Source organism: Bos indicus x Bos taurus, chromosome 2 (genome assembly GCF_003369695.1).
Source record: "Bos indicus x Bos taurus breed Angus x Brahman F1 hybrid chromosome 2, Bos_hybrid_MaternalHap_v2.0, whole genome shotgun sequence".
NCBI classification, from domain to species: domain Eukaryota; kingdom Metazoa; phylum Chordata; class Mammalia; order Artiodactyla; family Bovidae; genus Bos; species Bos indicus x Bos taurus.
This window is the reverse complement of record NC_040077.1, coordinates 6,530,801-6,556,082: the sequence shown is the minus strand read 5'-3', so window position 1 is coordinate 6,556,082 and position 25,282 is coordinate 6,530,801. Positions and strand designations below refer to the sequence as shown.

General features: G+C 39.8%; 1 protein-coding gene across 1 annotated transcript; it reads right to left on the bottom strand.

The window, feature by feature from the left end:
- Positions 1–2,289: 2,289 nt before the first annotated feature.
- On the bottom strand, positions 2,290–25,074 carry SLC40A1 (solute carrier family 40 member 1). Its single transcript, XM_027555628.1, has 8 exons — positions 24,678–25,074; positions 24,123–24,190; positions 18,736–18,895; positions 16,461–16,576; positions 15,073–15,199; positions 6,508–6,750; positions 5,036–5,689; positions 2,290–3,916 (listed from the first exon to the last, which is right to left on the bottom strand). Exons 1-8 carry the CDS (start codon positions 24,718–24,720, stop codon positions 3,603–3,605), a joined length of 1,725 nt encoding a protein of 574 aa, XP_027411429.1. The 5' UTR covers positions 24,721–25,074; the 3' UTR covers positions 2,290–3,602.
- Positions 25,075–25,282: the final 208 nt, after the last annotated feature.

Sequence of the window (25,282 nt, the reverse complement as noted above, 5' to 3'; positions counted from 1 at the left end):
CTGGGGATTCGAGGAGCAGGGTAGGAAGAGAGGAATTGAGTAAAGTCTGTGCTGCTTCTTTTTTAAAATAGGAGCATATTATGTTTATACTTAAGACAAACTTTAAAAGTATTTTTAAATTAAATCGTCATTACCCTTTAACACAACTGTATAAACAACACATGGAATAAGGGACAGGGGGCAGAATTCTCACTGACATCAATGTGGCAGGTAACAAATGCATAGATTATTTGATCTTAAATGATCTCTAACAAAGGATGCCTAATCTCTTAATGTTTTTCACCATTGTTTGCCAAGTTCATTCTTGTTCTTTGTGCTCCACCAATTTTGTATATATATCTCCTTTTATCTATACATTTTTCAAATACCATTCTCTTGCAAACAACTGTCCTCTTAAAGAAAAACTTTAAAAATGGCACTCCATGGGTGGCTCCTCAGTAGCCTACAGGTATACGTATTTTCAAATTAATTGCCAGAATTGAAGGATTTGGAGATGTCACACAAAATTTCAGAATCCCAGCTTCTCTTGAAAGATAAAAGATATGACTAGAGAGGCTCACATTCCGTGCTGCTTAGCTGTTTCTTTATCCTGGTTATGTGCTCGCCAGCTCGCATACCCTGTGACCTCCCCAAAAGCATGTTCAGGGCTTTAGCTCCCCTCTTGTATTGTTTTTTCTTAGGGTGAACAGGAAAGTTATTTCTTATACCTTTTTCTTTCTTTAAGTGGGTCAGGGGGCAGGAAATGAAAGGAATATCAAGGAAGCCAGATGCCCCAAGAAAAAAAGGGAGAATAGGAGTATTTCTTCAGAAAATGAATATTTTTCCTATGCAAAGGAGGTCTATGTGGAAAGAATCAATTTTAATAACCATAAGAAGCCTCCATGGGAATTGTGGTGGTATGTGGTTTAGTCACTAAATTGTGTTCGACTCTTGTGACCCCCATGGACTGTAGCCCACTAGGCTTCTCTGTCCGTGGGACTTCCCAGACAACAATACTGGAATGAATTACCATTTCATTCTTTGGGGGATCTTCCTGACCCAGGGATCAAACCTGGGTCTCCTGCATTGCCAGCAGATTCTTTACTGACGGAGCCAGAATTAAGAAAAAAAAATGGTAATAATTTGTTTTTAAGTGGGAACAAATAAGTGATACTTTTGTGAAATGCAATTACATGTTAAATGTAAGACTGTTTTCACTTCACTCATTTGTATTACCTACTGACCCTGTAGGTATCTGAGTTTGTCTCCCTAGTTAGAAACATACCCAGAATAACACACATCATCCACCCAGCCCTAGTATGCCTGGGGGGCAGTACCCAGCAAAGGCTACCTTGTCCAGCAGTTATTTTCTCCATTTCCCTTCTCCTCCTGCTCTGAGCAACGCTCTGCAAAGATAAGGGCAGCAGCTATAAACATTTCTGTTAACTAACTCCACTTCCCTTCCTCTCACACAGAGCCGCTCTCACCAGGCCCACAGTCTGGCAAAATGCCCACATTGAGAGATGGGACCTTCCTTTGCTAAGATGGTTTTACTCAATTCACAAGGTCACAGGCCTTCAATTACAGCTACAAACACTCAGGGCAGACCTCCAACCGTAGCTCGACCCCTGCAGGAAGAAGTGGATGACCTGTTCAAGACAGTAGCCAGACCTAACAGAAACGTCTACTGTCTACTCAGAAGTCAGCAGCTGATCAGTAATTATGGGTGATGCCAGAAGTCGTCAAGCTCCCAATTTGGGGGGAAAAGAAAAGGAGTCTCTGATCAACCATGTTTTGAGTCAAATGTGCATCTCCAAGACCAATCAGTCTGGGACACAGATTGGTTGTTTAGCAAACATTTGCTGAATACAGAATGTGGCTCTACTCTCTCTGGCTTCTCAACAGCAATCTAACTCTCTGTTATTAGTTAGACCCGACTTCTAGTAATACTATTAATACTACCTCATCGTATAGTCCACAAAGTGCTTCTACAAGAAGTACCTTACTTGACTCATTCAGGGAAACTGTGATGTAGGTACAGCTGGTTTTATAATAACACTTCCAATTTACAGAAGAGAAAATAGAATTCAAGAGAGCTTAAAGTGACTTCTTCAAGGTCAAAGAATGAGTTCTGGGGCTCATGTTTACTATACTGTTATGCCAGCCACCATAAACTAGACATATGAGCAGGGAGATAACACTTAAAAGTGTGAATTATTACAACATTATAGATCTTTAGAGGGAAACAGATAGTATCTAAAACAGATGTTCTGTTAACAAAAGCAATATTAAACAACAAGGGAACGCAACTCAGGAAAAAGAAGTCAAGATTTTTTTTAATGTTTTTATATAGAAATATTTTACAAAGATTTTACAACATGGCAAATCATTACATCATACTGTAGAAAGAAGAAAAAGATTAAACCTCAAGAAAAGAGAAAGTGCTCAGTGCAATGTATTGCAGTCTCCATGAAAGTGCATGAATGGTTAGGGCAAGGCATGCCGCTGGCACTGGCATGCTGCAAAATGACTTGCAAAACAGCTTTGAAAAAATATATATATAAAAGGAGTTTTTCCCTCCATTTTTCTCAAAGACATTTGAAAGGGATACATTTATGAACAGTTTTGCTCTACGACTAGGTAAAAAGAACTCCTGGGTACAAAACAGTAAAAGTAAAAACGTTCTACTGAGCATGTTAAAAGTAAACCAAATGATTTACAAAAACAAAACCTTTCCAAGTTTGGGCCTGCTTTCTACATTTAACTTGCCAACTCCCTCATGCTCCAAGACAGAGATCCTGAAGGACAGTGGCATGAGTTAAGTCTGGATCTTGACCTTCATGTGACTTTTAACTTCCAGTTTCTATGGCCAAACTGCTGGCACGTTTGGAGTCCTCATGCCTTCACTGTATTATAAATCTACCCTATAGCTTTGTTTTTACCTGTAGCTTACACAATAGCCATTTTATGAAGTGCTACATATGCTTAATACAATATTTTGCCCTAGCTGATAAGAAAAATACAAAGGTGCTCTCTAAAGTTAAACCATAAACCCTATTAAAGAATTCTAGTTAAGTATTTCATTCCTCCACATATATGTCAATGCCTTAACAGCAACAGGACCAACGAGGATAATACTGGTTATCCAACTTGAATTTTCAAACTTGGAAGAGAATTCGTTTTTATAGTATAACTGAGAATAAGATTTTTTTTTTAAAGTAAATTAACTAGACTTGAACAAGAGTGTTAGGGCAAACTGACATATCTGAATTCTAGTACAGATAATAAATATCTGCCAAAAAATAACTTAACTCACCTGACTAATCACTCTCCTATGGAAAATTTTACACTCTTATGAGAAATAGGGAAAGTCAGTGTTACTCTTCTAGTCTCTGTATTTAAACTGAGTTTCTCTTTCTCTATTTTTTTTCTATCCTTAAATATAAGGGAAATTAACCAGCTCATTTCTCCTGGCTTGTTTCCTAACTAGCTTTTGGCCCTCAAGGCATAGCTATGGTCAAACCAGAGAGAGACACCCAGCAATTTATTGGAATTCTGAAGAACAAAATATGCACATGTGCTCTACATAATCTAGTAACAGGGGCAGCAACAGCTGAACTGTCTTACACATCAGAAGTATTAGCTTGATCTGCATCTGTAACTTCTTTATCATCATGACCACAGGCAAAAAGCTGGGAGCCCAGAGTTTTCTGGGCAAATCGGAAATACATGACGTGGCCCATTGCCACAAAGGAGACTGAAATCAACACGAGCAAGCCAAAAGCTTCAGGGTTCGGAGCCAGGATGACCATGATGAAGTGCAGAAGGTCAAGAAGATAGTTCATGGAGTTCTGTACACCATTTATAATGCCTCTTTCAGATTCAACAACATTTTCTTGCAGCAACTGTGTCACAGTTAAATCAAAGGACCAAAGACCTAAAATAAAAGATATTTCTTAGAAACTTAATTTTAACTTAGAGCCATACATTTCAGAACTATACATTAAATATCTGTTGACATACACAAAATACATCCTTAACTCTATTACCTTAAAGTCACCATATGTATATTTATCATAGCTGAGTTTTAGAGAATTATTTTTCATTAATAAATACTGTGCTATTACTGGTTTCAAGAAATTGTTTTTACAGCCATAAGAAATAATTCTTTTCTGTGATTATTCATACTCTGAAGGCAAAACTCTGAAATCAGAGACATAATAAACCTTATTATAATTACTAGTATTTTTAAAGTTTAAAATGAACGGACCTGATATATTGTTAGGTTTAAAGTGTAAGGAAACTTTAAGCCATTAATACATTTACTGCTTCAGTCCTAAAGCCCCTACAATAAAGCTGTCTTGCTTTAATATTAATATCCTTAATAAATTAATGAACTGCTGTGTATCACAAGATAAATATGGTTTCATTTCAAGAACGAATTCAGACAGAGATAATTCATCAGTAGTCTATTAATGATTACTTAAACTTTCCTTTGTAAGAGGTTTTTACATTATGCTTCCTTTCAGGGCTATAAAAATCATTTGTTTGGCAAAGTATACAACAAAGAAACATCAGCTAGAGAAGACCTCTGAAGGATTTTTCTCTAACTATTGTGTCTTATTTTTTTAAATTTAAACCCCACTTTTTTTAACTTTATTACATTGAACTATTTGCTAAATTACAGTCCTTTTGGTAGAGTTATAATAATAAAAAGGCTCTAAATTACTAAAAGTATAATTATTATTGATAATATCTTTTTAAAAATTAACTAAATTACATTAAAAGAGAAAGATATCCACTCAGTAAAAAGCTTCAAGCCCTAACCATGTTTTAGGAAAGTATATATACATACACACTCTACAAAATACAGGTTCTTTCAAACTATAAAGTTAAATTTTCATAATAAATGACTGGATTATACATAAGAATAAAGAGTGGATTTTGCTTAAATTAACATTCAGGGAATATTTTAGCCCAATTTCTGCTGAATTATCTGACCCTCCATTGCAAAAAGACACTTTAATTCATTAATATACAAAAGGAGACTTCTTACCGATTCTAGCAGCAATGACGCCTGCAAACAGCAGGCTGACAGAGATTATAGGCACGGATTTAGAACTCATCTCTGGGACAACACTAGCAGGAACAGACCCGTTTGACATGTGTGTATCAGTTGTAGAGATGATTTCAGGTATTTTTGTAGGTGTAACTGAAAGTGGTTCTGTTTGAATGAACCTAGTACGGATATCTTCAAAAGGTGAAACAGACAAGTCCAAGGGGCTTCCAGGCATGAACACGGAGATCACACACAAGATCAAACAGGAAAGCTGTGCGAGTCCTGAGATCAGACCAGTCCGAACCAGGCCACATCTTCGACGCAGCCATGTAAAAGCCACAGTTCCCATTATTCCAGTTATGGCTGATGCTCCCATCAAAATACTGAGGATGGACCCGCTCAGCCCCTGAGTGTAGGCGTACCCTGTAGTGATGCAGTCAAAGCCCAGGACAGTCATATAGAGGAAAGCAAGACCCATGCCCGCCAGAAACACAGACTGGTTGTAATAGGAGACCCATCCGTCTCGGAAAGTGCGGAAGGGCTCAGCCATCTGGGAGGCACAGCTTGGCTCTTGCTCATGTTCAAGTTCATGGATGTCAGGGTCTTTCTCACCCATTAGATGAGTTCCCTCCAGGGGTTTTGGCTCAGATTCTGTTAATAAAAGACATTATTATTTGAGGGAGGGGACATGGAAGAAAAAGCTAACTACCTTACTCAGTAATTTTCTTCTCCCCATTCCCTCACCTATGGAGGGCACACCCATGGACACCCTCGGCTACTACAATATAATATGTATTTTCTTGTACTCATCTAAGGATTTCAGCCAAGCAATAAACTCCAAGTACTTACATTATAAACAAAATACTATTGATACTTCTCCCCTCCCCATTCCCCCTCTCTCTCAGAATTATAATCCCACCAAAGTAAACAGCAGGAAAACTTAACAGATAAAATCTAATAATTGTCTGAGAAAAATACACAACCTTATGTCTGGGGCCCATTTAAGCTTCCATTTGCTCAGAAGCCTAACTTCCTCTTCTCTTCTTGAAAAATGCCCACCCTCATATCCTCACTCTCTTCCACTGTCCCACAAATGGCAGGCAACTCCCTTCTTTACAGACTTCTAGGAATTCTCTTCTCTTTCCCCCCAGTGTTCCTCCCATTACCATGCCCAACTCTGCCCATCCCCCAATTAATTGCCCCTCTGTGCCTGCTATTCACATTAAGAAAAAGGGCCAGAGGTCCCATTCCAACCCCTTGAGGTTCAACCCAGATTTGTTCCACAGATCCTCAAAAGACTGGGTTTTAACTTATTACCATGTTGATATAGTTAACCTCATGCAGACCATCAATAATAACTAAACCTGACATAAATTCAAATTTATTTTGGTCTCAACCAACATACAAGATCTGCAAATAAAATCAAAATAAGATCAAAATAAAGGGACCAAACATTTTGTTGAGTTTACCTTTGTGTAAATTCAGTCGTTTCAACTCAGTTTCCTCTTTAGGAGGAGCCTTCACAGCTAGAGCAGGGGTTTTCTGGTAAACCTTCCAGAGCAGAAAGTATTCCACACACATGGATACCAAATTCCATGCCGAAATGAAACCACAGCCAATGACTGTAGAGCCAAATGTCATAATCTGGCCAACAGCCATGGGGGCCAAGATGTTGGTTAACTGGTCAATCCTTCGTATTGTAGCATTCATATCTACAGAGATAGGTGAAAAAGGCAGTTAAGTGTGCAAATCTATCAAAGAGAGACTGCCCACGTACATAACACAACTCATAAACCAAGTGTATTGATTCCTAAGATGTAAATTTCTAAAAGCACTCTGCAAGCAAACTATTTTGTTAGAAAATCAATTGCTGTTTGGAGCAAGTCACATTAAACTTGCCTCAAAAATCATGATTCTCTAGGATTATGTAAGTTAGTCTAACATCAGCTTTTTTAAAATGAATTCAATAGTAACTCTATATTCATTTACTTCAACAAGCATTTATTAAATGCTTATCATGAATTAGGCTATGACAAAAAATGAATACGCTTCCCATCTTCATGAAGTTTATACTCAAATGGGAAAACAAAGACAGTCAACAAGCATATAAATACACAGCAAGTCAGATGTTCATTAAAGACTAGAGTGAAAAATAATGCAAAAGAAGGGCATAGAGAGTGCTCAGGGGAAGGGGGACACTTCAGTCCTATATATGGCAAGGTCAGGGAAGAACTCACAAACAAAAAGAGAACATCATAGCAAAGGCATGAAGCAATAGGAGGTAAAAGAGTGAGTCCTGTGGGTATCAGGGAAAAGACGATCCCAGGCCAAGGCAAGTGCAAAAATCCTGGAACAGGAGGAGCATGCCCACAGGAACAGTGAGGACAGTAAGACTGCAGCAGAATGAGGAAGGGAGAGGATAAGAGATGAGGTCAGAGAGGGACGGACTGGCCCAATCATGCAGGATCTTACCCCACTACTTGGAAATCAATTTTTATGCCGGATGACTCAGGAAACCTTTCGAAGCTAATGAACAGAGAGGTGGTACCACATGACTTGTATTTTTAAAGGTTCATTTTGGCTGCTGTGATAAGAAAACAGCGTGCAGTGTGTGTGTGTGTGCGTGGGTCAGGTTGGGGTGTAGACAACAGTGGAGCCAAGGAGACAGGTGGGAGACGACGTAGGGGGAGCGAGACAGTAACAGTGGAAACAGAGAAACAGACACTGGATATAATCTAAAGGAGAATCAGGAAGACTTGAAACAGATTAGATATGGTATGCGAGAGAAAGAGAGGAATTACAGATGACTCTAAAGTTTTCATACTGAGCAACAATTGGAAGGATAGAGTTTCCACTTACCGAGAAAGGGAAGACTTCAGAAGAATCAGGTTTGGACAAAAGAATAAGCATTTGGTTCTAGAGATATTGATTTCTCTAAGTCGACTGACATTCAAGAGGCTCTGTCAAGCAGACAATTAAACATACAGGTCTGGAGTCCAGAGAAGAAGTAGGTACCAGATCTGCGAGTCACCACCAGCTGCTTGATTTTTAAACCAAAGACACTGGAGGTGACCGAGAGAGTGAGTATAGACGGATAAGGTCTGAGGACTGAGTCTATATTCAGAGGTCAGGAAGATGAAGAGGAACGAGCAAAAGAGGAGAAAAACCAGGAGACTGTAGTGTCCTAAGCCAAGAGGGAGCAATGTTTCAAAGAGGAGGAAGTGATCAACTGGCAATCAATGCCGTTAAGTCAAGAAAGATGAGCACTGAGAAGCATCTCTAGACAGGTCACATGGAAGGTTCTGAGGACCTTAAAAAGAATAGTTCTGGTGAGCAATAAGGGCAAATGCCTCATTGAAGCTGGTTAAAGAGGTTGGTGCCAACTCCAGGGGACACCATTTCTATCATATTCTAAGTGAGTGGCACCGTCCAGCTTCACAATGTGAAAGTTGCCCCCGCCCACCCCCCCCCACCCAGCCCCGGTATTATGGAAAGCAAGGCCCCAACCAAGCAAAGGAATTGGAAAGAGTGAACACAGATATTTCTTTTGGTTAAGTTTTGTTCAAAAGGAGAATAAAGAAATGGGAGTGATAGAGGGGGTAAAGAAGGGCATTTTTAAGATAAGCAAAGTTACAGCATGTTTGTATGCTAATGTGAATGATTCAGTAGATGAGAAAGGACAGAATTGAGTCTACTGCACAAGCTGCAGAGCTGTTCTTAGATAGGACCACAAGCAATTCACGAGTGTAGGTCATGTGAACGGCTGTAGGTACAAGTGGGAAGAGAGACGTGAAGATGGGAGCACGTGAAAATTCTCTTCTCATTTTCCCACTTTCTCAGTAGAATGCAAGGCAAGGTCATCAGCGAAAGTGAGGATGGGAGAGGCGGTACTGAATGTATGAGGAAAAAGTGAGACACAGTCCTTTAGGACAGTGGGAGGAGGAAGGGGCCAGAGGCAATTGTATGATCACACAGCAGCATGAAAGGGCTGGCTTGAACCCAGTGGTCATGAACTTTAAGCGAGAGCAGTGAGCAAAATTGTGCATTTTTTTTTTCACCAGCCATGTGCTACCATGGAGAGTTGGATTTAAGCAGGATCTTAGGAAAGGAAAAGAACAAAAGAAGAGGAGGCCAAGTGAGCTGAGGGTATATACTAGGAGGTGTTCATATGGTTGGAACCACTGAGTTTGGAATTTAAACTGGGTAAGGAGAGGAGACCAGAGAAGGCAATGGCACCCCACTCCAGTACTCTTGCCTGGAAAATCCCATGGACGGAGGAGCCAGGTAGGCTGCAGTCCATGGGGTAGCTAAGAGTCGGACACGACTGAGCGACTTCACTTTCACCTTTCACTTTCATGAATTGGAGAAGGAAATGGCAACCCACTCCAATGTTCTTGCCTGGAGAATCCCAGGGATGGCAGAGCCTGGCGGACTGCCGTCTATGGGGTTGCACAGAGTCGGGCACGACTGAAGCGACTTAGCAGCAGCAGCAGCAGCAAGGAGAGGAGACAAGAGGGGGTCACGAGCAGTGGAAAGGCACTGGAATCGATGACTTGTAGGTGCCAATGAGGCTGGAGCACTGCTGTGGCTGGGGAACCAGGAGGAGGGAGCCGATAAGGCAGGAGGTATAGTTCAAGTCTTGGATGCCAAAGATTGAGATTAGGGAAGGGGAGGGTTTCGCAGTGATAACAAGGTCTTTGGGTATGACCATGGGAACATACAGCTGAGTTAGGGTGGAGGACGAGATGCATAAAGGAGAGGAAATCAAGAAAATAACCTACTTTCTCATTTTCTACCTCACAGAGTGAAAACTGAGAAAGTTCTTATCAATCACGTGGGGCACCTTGGAAAAGCATTATGTGACTAATAGGCACATTAACAGAAAACTGTCATTATTCTTTCTCGCACTCTTCCTGGTCCTCAACTGCCTTCCAATTAGTCCTATGCATGCAGAACACCTGCATGATAACAGGAGAACTTTGACATATTTCACCTTTCACTTGAGAAGCAAAGGCAGTTTTCATCGATCTTATACATAACCAATTTTGCAGAGGCCTCATTAACTTCCATCTGCCCCTGCTAACAATTTCCTAACATGGAAACGTAGGATTCCTCCTAATAACTCAATAACTTGAATTCAAAAATCAAATACTAATGAAAACATACACTTGGATCTGAAGGCCTCAGAACAACAATGAAATTTAACTAAAATGATTTGTTACTTTTTTACTACCTCCCTTTTCAAGTGCTCATGAAACTTCCTAATGCCACCAATTTCTTTTCTTTATTATCAAAATTTAGAAACTTCTATCTAAGGAAGCTAATAATGTTTAGATGTAATGTAGTATCAGAAAAGAGATTTCATTTTTCTGAAGTAGAATTAATTAAATAATTTTTGAAACAGACCTAACCATTTTACTGGTAACAGGCTAGAGAAGAACTGGTCCTCTCAATGTGCAAACATACTCTTTTTCACAGGCTTGTATTGACTCTTATGCAAACACACAGAAGTGTGCTCATTTAATTTCAATTAACTGTTTTCAGCTGCAGCTGTGACAGAGCAGGACATCAGTAACTACTTGCTGTTATAAAGGGTATATTTCTCATAGAATAATAAAGAACAGATTTGCTGAGCAAATAGCACCTCGCAGGTTTGTCTACCTCAAATATGAAATCAATTTTCAGTCAATGGAGTTCAAACAAGAAATGTATCTACCTTACTTGATCAAGCCAACCAGCAGATGTTTCTCTGGAATGATGGACAAGAAAAATCTCAGACACTATGAACAAAAAGTGATTAACAAAGGAAATGAAGAAGGAAATAAAACAACAGATGGAATAAAAAGTCAGGGAAAGGAAGTGAGTTTCAAACAGATTTGACAGGCTAAGGGTCATGGCTCAAGAGAAGGCTTTAATTAGACACTAACTAAATAAAGTACTTAGACAAATTAGTTGACAGATTAATTAACAGTATGTATGTGGAAAAAGAGTACCTTTTCTGGAGCTGTCTAAACTGGATGGTAACAACTATATTTTGACCTGATGCACCGAAATTATAAAACTTTTCAACCTTCCAGGGAACATCTCTCTTGTTCTTTACCCTCAGTGATAAAACTTCCACTTTTATAAACTACTCTGAAAACAAGAAACATTGGGATGTGGGATTGGGAACAATTAGCTTCCAGCTGACAACCCTCCCTCTTAATGGGCACACTCTTACCCCATCACATACACTTTACAACATAAACACACACACACACACATGTGCGATGCACATGCGTTCAGTTGGTCCTGCCCAGTCTCCCACTTGGTTTCTAACAGTCTTTGCCAGCAACCTCAAAGATCGGCCTGCATGAACATAAATTACTTCTGCCTGGAACAGATGTGCATCTGTGTACAGAGACACAAAACCAGAGGTAGCACAGGCGGCAGGTGGAGTCCCCTCCTAGTGTACTTTTCCCCTTTCTCTTCTATTTTTCCTTTACCCTCCTCTTTTTTTATCTTTTCTGTATCTCTGACTTATAGCAGGAATAGTACCAAAATCCATGGTGAGAGCCTTGTTGATCCCCAGCATGGAATAATTATCTGCTCCTATTTTGAAGGACCGTTTTTAATTAGTTTTTAAACAAATATGGAGGTCAAAACTTGAGGAAAAACAACATGGAGAGCTTCTTTAGGCTCTATCCTGTACTTGCAGCTGAATTTGAAACAGCACCACTTCCTAAACTAATCCACAGTGGACAAGAGTTCAACAGGCAGCTTCCTTCCTTTTTTAAACTCGAGAAACTCCAGAAAAGGGAAAGGGAAAGGGAAGTCGCTCAGTCGTGTCTGACTCTTAGCAACCTCATGGACTGCAGCCTACCAGGCTCCTCCGTCCATGGGATTTTCCAGGCAAGAGTACTGGAGTGGGGTGCCAGAAAATAGACCGGTTAGCCCAGATTCTTCCATTATGCAATAATTCCTCAAATAAAGAAAGACAGCTGAGAAGTGGCCAGTCGTATTTTTGTTGTTTTCCTGGAATATCACTTTATAGTCAGAAAGGTCCCAGAAAGTTACATGGGATCTTTGCTTTGTTATTTATTTATTTATTTATGTAGATATTTAGCACAAATGAACCGTGAACTTCCTGATGTTCAAGCTGGTTTTAGAAAAGGCAGAGGAACCAGAGATCAAATTGCCAACATCCGCTAGATCATAGAAAAATCAAGAGAGTTCCAGAAAAACATCTATTTCTGCTTTATTGACTATGCCAAAGCTTTTGACTGTGTGGATCACAATAAACTGTGGAAAATTCTGAAAGAGATGGGAATACCAGACCACCTGACCTGCCTCTTGAGAAATTTGTATGCAGGTCAGGAAGCAACAGTTAGAACTGGACATGGAACAACAGACTGGTTCCAAATAGGAAAAGGAGTTCGTCAAGGCTGTGTATTGTTACCCTGTTTATTTAACTTATATGCAGAGTACATCATGAGAAATGCTGGGCTGGAAGAAACACAAGCTGGAATCAAGATTGCCGGAGAAATATCAATAACCTCAGATATGCAGATGACACCACCCTTATGGCAGAAAGTGAAGAGGAACTCAAAAGCCTCTTGATGAAAGTGAAAGTGGAAAGTGAAAAAGTTGGCTTAAAGCTCAACATTCAGAAAACAAAGATCATGGCATCTGGTCCCACCACTTCATGGGAAATAGATGGGGAAACAGTGGAAACAGTGTCAGACTTTATTTTTCTGGGCTCCAAAATCACTACAGATGGTGACTGCAGCCATGAAATTAAAAGACGCTTACTCCTTGGAAGGAAAGTTATGACCAACCTAGATAGCATATTGAAAAGCAGAGACATTACTTTGCCAACAAAGGTTTGTCTAGTCAAGGCTATGGTTTTTCCTGTGGTCATATATGGATGTGAGAGTTGGACTGTGAAGAAGGCTGAGTGCCAAAGAATTGATGCTTTTGAACTGTGGTGTTGGAGAAGACTCTTGAGAGTCCCTTGGACTGCAAGGAGATCCAACCAGTCCATTCTGAAGGAGATCAGCCCTGGGATTTCTTTGGAAGGAATGATGCTAAAGCTGAAACTCCAGTACTTTGGCCACCTCATGCAAAGAGTTGATTCATTGGAAAAGACCCTGATGCTGGGAGGGATTGGGGGCAGGAGGAGAAGGGGACAACAGAGGATGAGATGGCTGGATGGCATCACTGACTCGATGGACGTGAGTCTCGGTGAACTCCGGGAGTTGGTGATGGACAGGGAGGCCTGGCGTGCTGCGATTCATGGGGTCGCAAAGAGTCGGACATGACTGAGTGACCGATCTGATCTGATGTGAAAGATTCTGAGTAACTTTCTCTTTACTCGGGGCTTTTATTTTTTTTCCCAATTACAGACTCTACACACTTCACAGAGTCAGCATGAGTTAAGAAATTCAGATATGAGAAAGAAAATCATCTTAAAAACTAACTTTTCCCCCAAATACATTTCAACAGATATATGTGATCTATTTTTAAAACATATCCTTTCGTACCCTTTGAATTTCAGAACATGGACATACGTTACATCCTTAAAACAACACACTGAAAGAGAAAGAAAATAACAGGGAAAAATACCCTAAAAAGGACAAAATCTTATCTTTTAATTCTATGTGACAAAAAGAGATATGGAATTATTTCCTATTAGTAAATGATCATAGGAAGAAAAATCAATGAGAATCACTACTTTAGCTCCAGAGAGAATTTTCTGCAATACAGGCTTTCCTGTGCTAAATTCATCTTCCATACTCACTGACCTCTAAAATCACCGTGGTATCTCTATCTGAAGCAGTGTTATTACTGCTATCACAAAGTGATGACTTAAACAAATCCTTCTTTTTCTTCATGTAGACCTTTCACAGATTTTGTTCCCTTTCTCTCAACTTTTTTTTTTAAACCACACGTCTAGTCAAACAAAGTTGCTTGCTAACCCCAGCCTCTGTGTCCTGGGATAAGCCACTAAAGTGATCGGGAATGGTCTTGTCAGTCAGGGTGGTTGGCAATGAGTTTGTGATACCCATTAATCTCAGTGACTAGCAGAGCTGACCCAGCTGACCTGATGGGTAAATAAGTGCGCATTCCTCCTTTACTCGGCGCGATTTCAATCCATCTGTGTCTGGGTGCTCTATGCAGTAGGGGGTAAGTAGGGAATATTGAGTAAGTAGGTTACTCTAAGCCCAGGTGTTACTGATGTAATGGATATACTGCTCTGTAAGCACCCTTCAGCCTTTGTTTGCCCTCCTGTACATTTCCAATGGACAACTAAAATGCAAGCTTTGTAAGACCTACATTCTATCCTCTACTTCTTTAGTGTTCATAACAGCAGTTACAGTGCATCATACATAATGTAATAAAAGTTATCAACTATAACTTTAAAGTTGAAGGAATTAACTTCTACAGTCTATCCTAGAATTGTGTGTGTGTGTGCTGCATATTCAGTCATGTTCGACTCTTCGCCACCCCATGGGCTGTTGTGTTCCAGGCTCCTCTGTCCACGGAGTTTCCCGGGCAAGAATACTGGAGCAGATTGCCATTTCCTTCTGCAGGGGATACTCCTGACCAGGAATTGAACCCACATCTCTCGCATCTCCCGCATTGGTAGGAGGGTTCTTTACCAGCTGAGCCACATATTTGCTTCTATTTGTTTGGATAAAAGTAATATCCACAATATGACCAATAGGTACTGGTAATAATAACCATAGTATAATGATAAAATTCATGTCAGATATTCACTGTTTTAAGTATTAGAAAGAAAAAGCTCAAAAGAAATATTCTTCTATTTGCCAGGTTTTCATAGAATAAAAGAGAAGGTCACTAGCCTATAAATTAGCTTCTTAACAGTGAGATACATCTTTGTGCTAAGATTGATAATGTAAGAAAAAGACTATTCTTTCAGTTTATTATTCCTTAAAATTACTCATAAAAAAAGGCTTAAGCCTCAGTTATTACCACTGATCTAAAGTGAATCCTAATATAAACCATTTGGTAGAAAGAGAAAAGCAAATTACCTGCTAATCTGCCTCTGTCTCCTCCTGCAACAACCACAATCCAATCCCTTTGGATTGTGATTGCAGTAGCAGTACTGGCCAAGTTTGCAATATTTGCAATCGTGATGATCAAGATATAGCATGAAGTCTAAGGAATTACAGGAAAAACATTAAAATGTCAGTGTTACTACACTGTACCGACTGGTCTTTGGTAGCATAATAAAATTTTTATTTTAACTTAATTTCATAAATTATAAAAAAAAATCATCTTACTTGTAGACATGAAACAATAAGATAGCAGTGGTCAAGTTAAAGGGCATAATATCTTTCTAATCCGTATCTTCTGTGGTACAAAAACATATTGAGTGCTTGGTCACATCTGACTCTTTGTGACCCATGGACTGTAGTCTGCCAGGCTCCTCTGTCCATGGACTTATCCAGGCAAGAATACTGACATGGGTTGCCATTTCCTACTTCAGGGGATCTTCCCAACCCAGGGATCAAAGCACATCTGCGTTTCCTGCTTTGGCAAGTGGATACTTTGCCAATGAGCTACCTGGGAAGCCCCATCCGTAGTATACATGATACAAAAGAGTCATATGCACATTTATATGACCTAGTTATCACAGTGTTAACCTCAGGGTAGTTTTTAATTCCTCCCATAAATATGTCCTTTGGAAGAAACATTGAAGGGGAAGTGAAAAGTCTTGCATTTAAATCAGTGTTCTGACATTTTCCAGTTGCATGACCACAGGCAATCAGCTAACATCACCTTGCCTCATTTTTTCATCAACAAAATAAAGGGAATAGAGTAGAAGATTTCTTGTCCATCTAGCTTTGGAACTCTACAATATCAATTCAAATATACCTAAGATTTACTAGTGACACCAAATTTATTGTTTTCCACTACACCCATTTCTGTGCTCTTTTCTGTCAAGCTATCATGAGATTAAAGTGTGAGAAGTTATCTACTCACGTCCTCAAATACAAATACCAATTATTAGTGGAGGACCACAATCATGACTGATTTATATATATGGATAACATTTCTTATATGGTGTGAACAAATTATAGGTTAATACTAATGATCTGAAAGCTAGCAACTGGATTATGTAATAAACTCTTTGAACTGCCATTAAAACAAAAAGGGAAAAAAAACCAATAGAACAAAATTTAAATTCAAACAACACATAATGAATGCCTGTTATGGGCAAAAAAAAACCCAAACAAAAGTGGTAGGGGATATTAAAGTAACATGGATCACAGCCTTGTCTAACTCAACGAAACTATGAGATTAAAATTAACAGGGCTTATTTGCAAAAGACATTCCCTAGCCTTGAGAGTTTTCCTCTTTTATCACTAACAGATACATCAATTTTCTGCCATCAAAAATCTTGTTGAGAACTTACAAGAACCCATCCATGGTACATAGTCAGAAGCTCGTTCTTATGTAGGAAAACCATCATCAGGATGATTCCACACAGGATGACCGAAACATTCTGGATCACCAGTGAAGTCTGGGCCACTACACAGAAGGAGAAACAAAGTGTTCACACACCAAAGCATCTCAACGGAGCTGTTTTCATCCATGCATCACTGTTTTACTGTATTAATGCATATGCAAATTACAAGAAATGAAAACATTCCTACCTGAACTATTTCTAGCAGGACCCAGCATATCACATCAGACCAGTAAAACTTGCAGACAGAATAAAGAAGTACTTCTCATTTTCCCTGATAAAGCCATTCATAACGACCGTATTTTCATTTATTTTCTTGAAAGTATACTGTCATAAACAGAACTATATTAGATAAACAAGACCCACGTCTCAGCCCTTTGTAGCTTAGGCAAAACTAAGAACGTGGAAGAAGCTAAGGAAGAGGTCATGAAATTCATAACCTCCTAGATGGCGGGCTGAATTTGATAAGATGGTACGGATGAGTAGGAAAGACATATAAAAAATTGCCAAGAATAAGGCAGCAGTGTGTTCCTTTTAGAACACTAAAGCTATTTGCTTTGCTATGAAATTCTAAACTACACCTTTCCTCAGAGAAAATGCCAACTTTCTGAGAGTGAGGCATCCGAGTAGACAAAGAGCTGACACAAGCGTGGGTCAGGATACCAGGAAAGGACACCATGGAGTCTTTGCTTTGCCGCTCACTACACAGATGATCTAGGGCAGCATACTTAACTCTTGTGTCTGTGTCTATAAAGTGAGGATATAATACACATCTATCTGCCCTCCTTACTTTATGGGGTCATTATGATGCTCAAATAAAATACTCATGAAAGCACTCTGAAAAACACAGAGGGCTGTATATGAAAGGTATGATTATAGCTCTTGCCTTTAAGGACAGTAAAGCTCATTCTGGCTTAGAAGGTTATATCAAAGCCTCGAGACAAAACAAACTGCTTTCTGAAATTAGTTTGAAATAAAATCCCAACATATAAGTCATCCTTTTATTGTACAAGGCTTAAATACCAACTGAATGAGATTTTTGGCTTTCAGAACCCCACAGACCACAGGAAGGGTACACAAATGAACAGATAATTGTAAGAGCATAAGTGAGATAGTAACTAAGCTGTAATGAGAGTGCAGAAAAAACAGTGTCTCTAGCTAACTCAGCCTAGAGACATCAAAGATTTTCATGGAGGCAGACACATGAGTTGATTACATCGGGTAAGTGCAAGATTGCTATCCCACCGAACTCCTCTTCATCCAACTCAACATTCTTTCCTAACTTACAATTTCAGTGTTCAACAATCATAAGATTAAAGGTCTCTATATATAACATTCCCATGCCCCTATGTATAATGATGTAAATAACTGGGAATTTTTTTTCTAGGATACAAAACCTTTTTTTATATGTTCTTTGGTCTGTTGATTCTCAAAATAAAATAATGTCCATCTTGGCCATTTTACTAATAGCATCAAGTCCTAGAATTTGATAATCCAGTTGCTCTTTAACCAAGGGCAGTCATCCTGCATTGAAAGAAACAGATACCTCAATCTTTCCCCAATGACTAAGACAGACATGGCCAGGTCTTAGCATTATCAACTGAATAATTCTGGGAAATTCTGCCCTGAATTATTACCCAAATTGCCCTTATATTCTGAATAACTGAACTGTTCTCTTTCTTATACAATACTTAATGATTTCAGGATTAATGCTCTAGATTAATGTCAGTATACTATCATTTCTTCTTTTTTCTTAAAAAATTAATAATTCAGCTGTGATCAGATACTCTTTTTTAAACCCATTGTTTCCATTTCCCCTAAACACCCGCCTATATGAAACACAGTACCCCAGAAAACAGATGTTAAAGCTGTCCCAGGAACATTATATTAAGTGAACTCCAATGCAAGTCCTGGTTAAAAAGATGCCAGAGTTAAGTAAACTTTTAATGTTTAACATGGTTCACAGAAAAGTGCTATGATGTTAATCATTAACATTTGTAATTTATGAACAGCCAAAAAAGATACCTCCCCAAATCTGTAAACTCAATATCCTGATATCCCATCTTTCTGCGGGAGTCCCAGGACCCTCCAAGCAGGGGTGCTGCCCCTGAGCACCCTACCACCCAGGTAGGGGCTGCAGAGGTTCAGTGGGTGAGTCACAGTGGCTTCTCTCTAGCACAGGCACTGGTCCCATGAACACAGAGGCTCCCATGACACCACTCACCTTTCAGTCTGGCATTCTTATCCACCCAGTCGCCAATGATGGCCCCTAGGACCAGCACCGAGCCTGCCACCACCAGCCCGTAGACCGCCGTCAAGAGAAGGCTGTTCCCGTAGAGCTCCACCAGGAACACGGACACTGCGAAGTGCCACATCCGGTCCCCCTGGAAACAGGACAGGAGAAAAGGTGCTGACAGATTCGGGCGGTGGGGGTTTCTAGCCAATTACACTCAAAAAATCGTTTCCCTAACAAAAGAGCATTTTCCAACTCTATCAGGAGATTTTCAAAGTCAACAATTCCTCTATGGATTGAACGTGGTCAGGTGTTAAAACTGTTCATCCAGGCACAGCGGAAAATATTCCTGCCCAATGACTAAGTAAACCTGAGAGAAAAAGCATATTAATGAAACAAACATACTTATCATTCCAGAAAAGCATAGTTTCCAAGTTCAAGAAGGTTTTTTTGAGATAAAACCTGTTCCCTTTTTTTTAATCAGGTTTCTAGCCAGGCCTGGGATTGAGAGGCATAAAGGAGTTTGCTACTGAACCAGAATGAAACTACAGTATCGTAGTTTACAAACATCAGTATGCCTTGGATGTCAAGCAAAAGCTAGTTTCCCAACTTGTACATGGTAAGAATGCACTACATTACCTTTCAAGTTTCTTTTACCTATAACATTCTAAAATCCATGTTCTACTTCAGAAATAAATTTCAAAGACATAAAACATCAGGACAATCAAAAAGATGAAGTTAATACTTTCAAATTCTGGCACCATATGAAGATGTCAGAAATAAATACATAAATAATTTAACTTTTTGACATAGATGAGTTTTAAAAGGGAAAAAAAAAAAAAAAAACCTATTTCTTCTCTCCAGAGTATACAGGAAATGCTGGAATTCACTGCTGCAAAATGAGTAACAGAAACTTTTAAATGAGTTGAGCAAATTAATGTGTAAGAAGTCTAAAATGGACTTTATTATGAGTTTTTAGGCCCCACTGCTGACTTGTAAGGTTAACCTAAACCAGGACAATAATGTTCTATCATAACCTATCGCTATGAGGAATCACTACAGGAAAATAAATTCCCAGGCTAGCCTCCACAGTTACGGATTGGAAGTAGTACTACACTCCTAGTTCTTTCCAACGTCTTAACATCCTCTCAACAAAGTTAGTGTATAAGGAGCAATGTATTATCCTGCTATGTCGTATGATTTTAAACATTTAATAAAGCCAAGACAACAATCTGATGCATCCCAAGTTAAATGGATGCGCATATTGTAGCAAACATTTACAATAAACTTCATATAGACCAGTATTTCTCAAACGGGGGTGAACCTCCTGGGATTGCTTAGCAATGTCTGGATCTGTTTTGGGTTGTTACAACTGTGAGGGTGGGTTTACTACTGGCATCTACAGTCCCTACAACAAAGAATTAATCAGGCCAAGACATCAGTAGTGCCAAGGTACAGAAGCTTTGGTGTAGAGGATTATGAACATTATTTAGAACCACAGCTCAAAGTTAACCTAAGAGTAGGGTCTTGAGGGATGGGGTGAACCAGGACGAGTAAACATCTGGAAACCAGTGGAAGCACCGTGTTTGAAAGACTGATTCTCACTTGATGGTCTGGGATGTGAGCTCTAGCACAAGCCTCAGCACAGGGCAAAAGCCCAGACTAGAAGCACAGCAAATAACTGTGGAATCAGCAAAGAAATGGATGCGCAGTGAATCCTGGCTGTAAATGAGTACAGAGTAAGACTAATTCATCAACCATAATGTTCTGGTACATTAGATTTGTTACATGAATGTTCAAGAAGTTTGACGTTTAATTAGAACCATAATTCGTATTTCTCATACAGCTTTTTAAAGTTTGCTTTGATAATGGAAAATTTCTTCCACTTAAGTAGGAATAACATTTCAAATACCATTATACTAAATGACTAAAAATATACGATACAGCTTGTTTGAAAACAATAAAAAGACAATTTTACATTAAGATAAAAATGTCAATAAGAGTAACAAATTAACCTATTTTCTTAACCTTTAACATGAGAAGTAAATTTATATTTGATTAGAAGAAAATGGGATGAGGAGAGCAGAGGTGCTTTATCCTAATCTCCATCCTCTAAAAAGATAAAAACACATAAATGCCTCAAATGATAGCCTGCCTCCATGAGAGAATTTATCATAAAGAATAAGAAATATTATTCCTATTGCTTCTTTCTTTCCTTTTGTACAGTTACTCCATTGAAGAACAGTTGACTTACTATGCTGTGCTGGTTTCTGGTGTACAGCATAGTGATTCAGTTACACATTCTTTTTCACGTTCTTTTCCATTATGGTTTATCACAGGATTTTGAATACAGTTCCCCGTGCTATACAGTAGGTGCTTCTTCCTTTCTTTGTTGTTTTACTTCTATATTTTTTTCCAAAAGAATTTGTTTAGGTTTTTTTAAAGCAGGACTTTGAAACAAATGCCACAAAAGTTTTCTCTCTTGCCTCCTCCTTGATGGAGAAGAATAAAACTTCTCCACTTGCTCCAATTTCCAAAGGCTCAGGCTTTAAGAAGTAACAGGCTCAATATTCACAAAGCCCAAGAATCAGGTAAAGTCTCTGTAAATATTGACCAAGCGAGCTCTCAGGCCCACCCATCCATTCTTTCCTAACCTCCATTTCCTGCCCTCCCACAAGCTCTCATCATACTTTGAGGATTTGTTTACATGTTCATCTACATCCAGTGCACTGAGCCAAAGGCCAAATGAATGTCATTATTGCACTGAATACTTTTTGAGAGGCTACTATGTACCCAACCACACTGCTGCTGCTGCTAAGTCGCTTCAGTCGTGTCCGACTCTGTGCGACCCCATAGACGGCAGCCCACCAGGCTCCGCCGTCCCTGGGATTCTCCAGGCAAGAACACTGGAGTGGGTTGCCATTTCCTTCTCCAATGCATGAAAGTGAAAAGTCAAAGTGAGATCACTCAGTCGTGTCTGACTCTTAGCTAGCCAATGGACTGCAGCCCACCAGGCTCCTCCGTCCATGGGATTTTCCAGGCAAGAGTACTGGAGTGGGGTGCCATTGCCTTCTCCGAACCATACTGAAGGCACTAGAAATTCAGCAGTACACAAAAATCAAGATCTATGTTCATGCTGCTTGCATCCTAGTGAACAGAGACCTAAAGCAAACCCAGAGTAGGCCAGGTGGTATAAATGCTACATGGAAAAATAAAGTAGGGTGGGGCAGGAAGGTGGCATTTTGCATGAAGCATACCTATGAGTAGAAACCCAAGGAATTAAGAGCCGGCACCATGCAGACATCTGGCACATAAATGGAGACCGTCCATAGCATGATGCATAAGATAGTAACACTGGCCACCCTTTTTCAGTGCCTTACACTGTTAGTTATCTTTTTGTAATTAGATACATTGTTTAAAACCCATACCAAATTATTTCATAGGTTCCTTGAAAACAGGATTCGCTTCTTACCATATTTTGTATTCTGATAGCATAGAGTAAAATATATTGATCCACTGGCAGAAAGAAATGAAGTCAGAAACAAAAAGCATTCAACCTCAAACAAATCTAACCCAATATAACCTTCTACCCTAACACCTATATACTCAGTGTACAGGAAACCACGGGCAATGGATAGACAGATTTGTACACATATGCATACATATATTTTGTTGGAATAAAACCAGGCAAAGCGTCAAACAGGAGACAACACTCAAAAGGCAGAATTATCTAGCATTAGAGAGCATTCCTTTTTTGCACTCTTCTGCACCAAGAAGTGAAAATCCACTAAACCGTACATGGCTGTAATTGCTGTGTCTTGTTTTAATCCAAGTTTCCCACAAGAACTCCTTTTGCTCAATTATCTTGAAGACTGGAGTAAGCATCTGTCATTTTTCTTGTGTTTTGTATGACAAAAAACAAATCCTCCTGGAACAATCACAGTTCCACTCTTTTGGCAAATCTGACCTGTCAACCTACTAACGAAAGGTCATATAAATCTAAAACTTGATCAGTATTTGGAAGTTAGGCACCTTCTTCCCCTAAGAGATAGGTCCAGATCACAAGATAAGAATTTCAGACACTTACGTCCATCACGTAACACTTTTTTAAAAAAATACTCAATACTACTGAATTAAATTGGAAGAATAATTTAATTGGATTTAAATTAATTAAGGGCAGTTTCACTCGATTTCTACTTAGAATCATCAGTTACCGGAAATGGAACTCAGGCCAAGTCTACTTTGTTTACATGTATTTGCAGAGTCATCCCTGTCTAAGCCTCTGGGGAGATAGAAGCTGGCCTTTCTAAAAAGCCATCTTTGAACTGCTCTTTCTTAAAGAGCTGATAACCTAGCTTAATAATTTCCCAAGGGCTTGGGTACAGATTTCCTCATACTATAGTTTGCATTCACGTCTTAAGGATGATCCAATAGAAGTTTCCACTTTAAAAAGAAAATAGCATTCACAAAATTTATTCTCAAAATTCATTCTCCTTACTTACAGTTCTGTAAAACAGAAACTTACGGTTCTGTAACTATCACACATGACACATGAATAGAATATACTCAGATTTATTGCTTTAAACAATAAGACCAATTGTTTAAAAGATTTTAATCACCAAAATGATTTAATAATCAAAAAGACATCTATCATCCTTCGGGGATTATTCTTTGAGGTCAGGGGGTGTTGGTGAAAGAACCCAGGCCCACGGAAACACTGGGACTCTTCCAAGACCATGTAAGAAGTCAGAGGGCGACTTAATCAGCTGCTCATTTTCACTGGATGATGGCTTTTAAGATAGACTGAGATGTCTCACATATATCTAGCTACAGATAACATTTGAAAAGACCAGAATTTTCATCTCTCAGATATTTGTTATTGGGGTCCATCATATTCACATTAATCTTAGAACTGCTATTTTTAGCCTGTTAGTTACACCATTATTCTACTGTATTTTCATAGTGTGGTATGCTGGAACTTATCTTAACAAAAGAAAATAAACAAATACCTTAAAATATGTAAAAGCAGAAAGTAATATCAATGAGACATTCATCCATTCTTGGTAGCAGATATTACCATTTATTAAGCCTTGTAAGGCAAAATACAATACAAGTAATGAAGATAATCCTGCCCTTTTTAATCCTGTCTTTGGATAGCTGGTGGTCTACATAAAGTATGATAACCTAACAATTAAGTAGCATTCACTAACACCTATGGGAAAACATCTTTGGTGAAAATAACTTTGAGCATATGTGTTCAATTGATTTCTTCAGGTGCATGACAAAACTGGAAGGTGGCTTAATACAACTGGCCCAAATGAAAGGAAACAAGAAATTGTGCAAGTATGTTGTAAGAATTACTGTAGATCATCACTTACCCAAGTAGACAGAGAATGACCAAGGTAGAGAAGGAATTTTGCAGAGGTCAGGTAGTTTGCTAAGGATCCTGCAAAGATACACAGTGGAGAGATAAAAAGCGTAGTCACCTGAGTGAACTGAGGTTGGAATGTTCATTCATTTGCTCTTATTAAATACAATAATTAAAAATTGCTTTGTGGGGCAAACCATGTAGATTTCATCAAGTCACCTGGAAACTGGTGGGTAAATGAAAAGTTCAGCATGAGGTCAATTATTATTGGTCAATACCTGCAAAACTTCACATACAGTGAAGAAAGCTCTTGTTTCAACAGTCTTAAACTCCATTCTATTTTTAACAAGGCAATCCAAACTGTCCAGTCGATTCCATCCTCTTTTGTGTGCAAACTCCTTTCCCAAACCTTGAAATTCCTTTCTTCCTTAACCTCCACCAAAACATGAGTCAAAAGAGCTGCTAAGCACGCTGGTTAACAGCTGAGCCACATTCCTCCAAAACCTGCGTGGAGCTGCCGGTCTCCAACGAACCAGTTTCTACCCCAAGCGTGGGCTCTACTCACCACAGCATCCTCCCTGACGGCTCTGCTCTCTTGTCCTGGTCATGACACCAGACGCCCCCCGCTTGTTCTTCTGCTGTTCCTGCTGCTCCTGCTGAGGTGTTTGTCAACAGGAGTGCAAGAAACTGAAGAAAGCACCGCCGAAAATACAACAGCTCTGTGCAAAAAGCCTCTGACGACGACTATGATAAAAACAAAAAGGAAAACGGCCGGGGGTCTTCTTTTAGTCTTCCTTCCAAACTTAGCTAACACTGTAGCTGAAGTTGGAAAGGCAAAGCCTTATGGAAGCGGGTGGGAGGCTCAACAGGCCGTCCGAGCCGAGTTCGGAGCCCTGCACCGCCGCCGCCGCCGCCGCCGCCGCGGGCCGGGCCTGGACCGCCACTTATACGGGGACGGGGGCGGAGCTCCGGCCGCCGCCGCGGCGCTAGGCCAGGCGCCCCGCAGCCTTCCACGCCCTTCCTAGAGTCGCCGCCTACCCGCCGCCCTAGGGTCCGTCTGGCCGCAAACGACCCGCGGGCCTGGGAGCGCTTTCGCCGGACGAGCTGTGCTCGCCGGGTTACCCGCCCTCCGGGAGCCAGCCGGCTGGGCGGTGTTGGGGGAGGCGAGAG

Bases quoted from the DNA above. Each gene is read 5' to 3' on its own strand.
- SLC40A1 (XM_027555628.1), bottom strand. From the start codon at position 24,720: ATGACCAGGACAAGAGAGCAGAGCCGTCAGGGAGGATGCTGTG. The intron at 16,577-18,735 runs GTGAGTGGTGTC...CCTTCTGTGTAG, and splicing joins TAAGAATGCCAGACTGAAAG to TGGCCCAGACTTCACTGGTG. The intron at 3,917-5,035 runs GTAAGAAGTCTC...CTTTTATTTTAG, and splicing joins CGTCATTGCTGCTAGAATCG to GTCTTTGGTCCTTTGATTTA.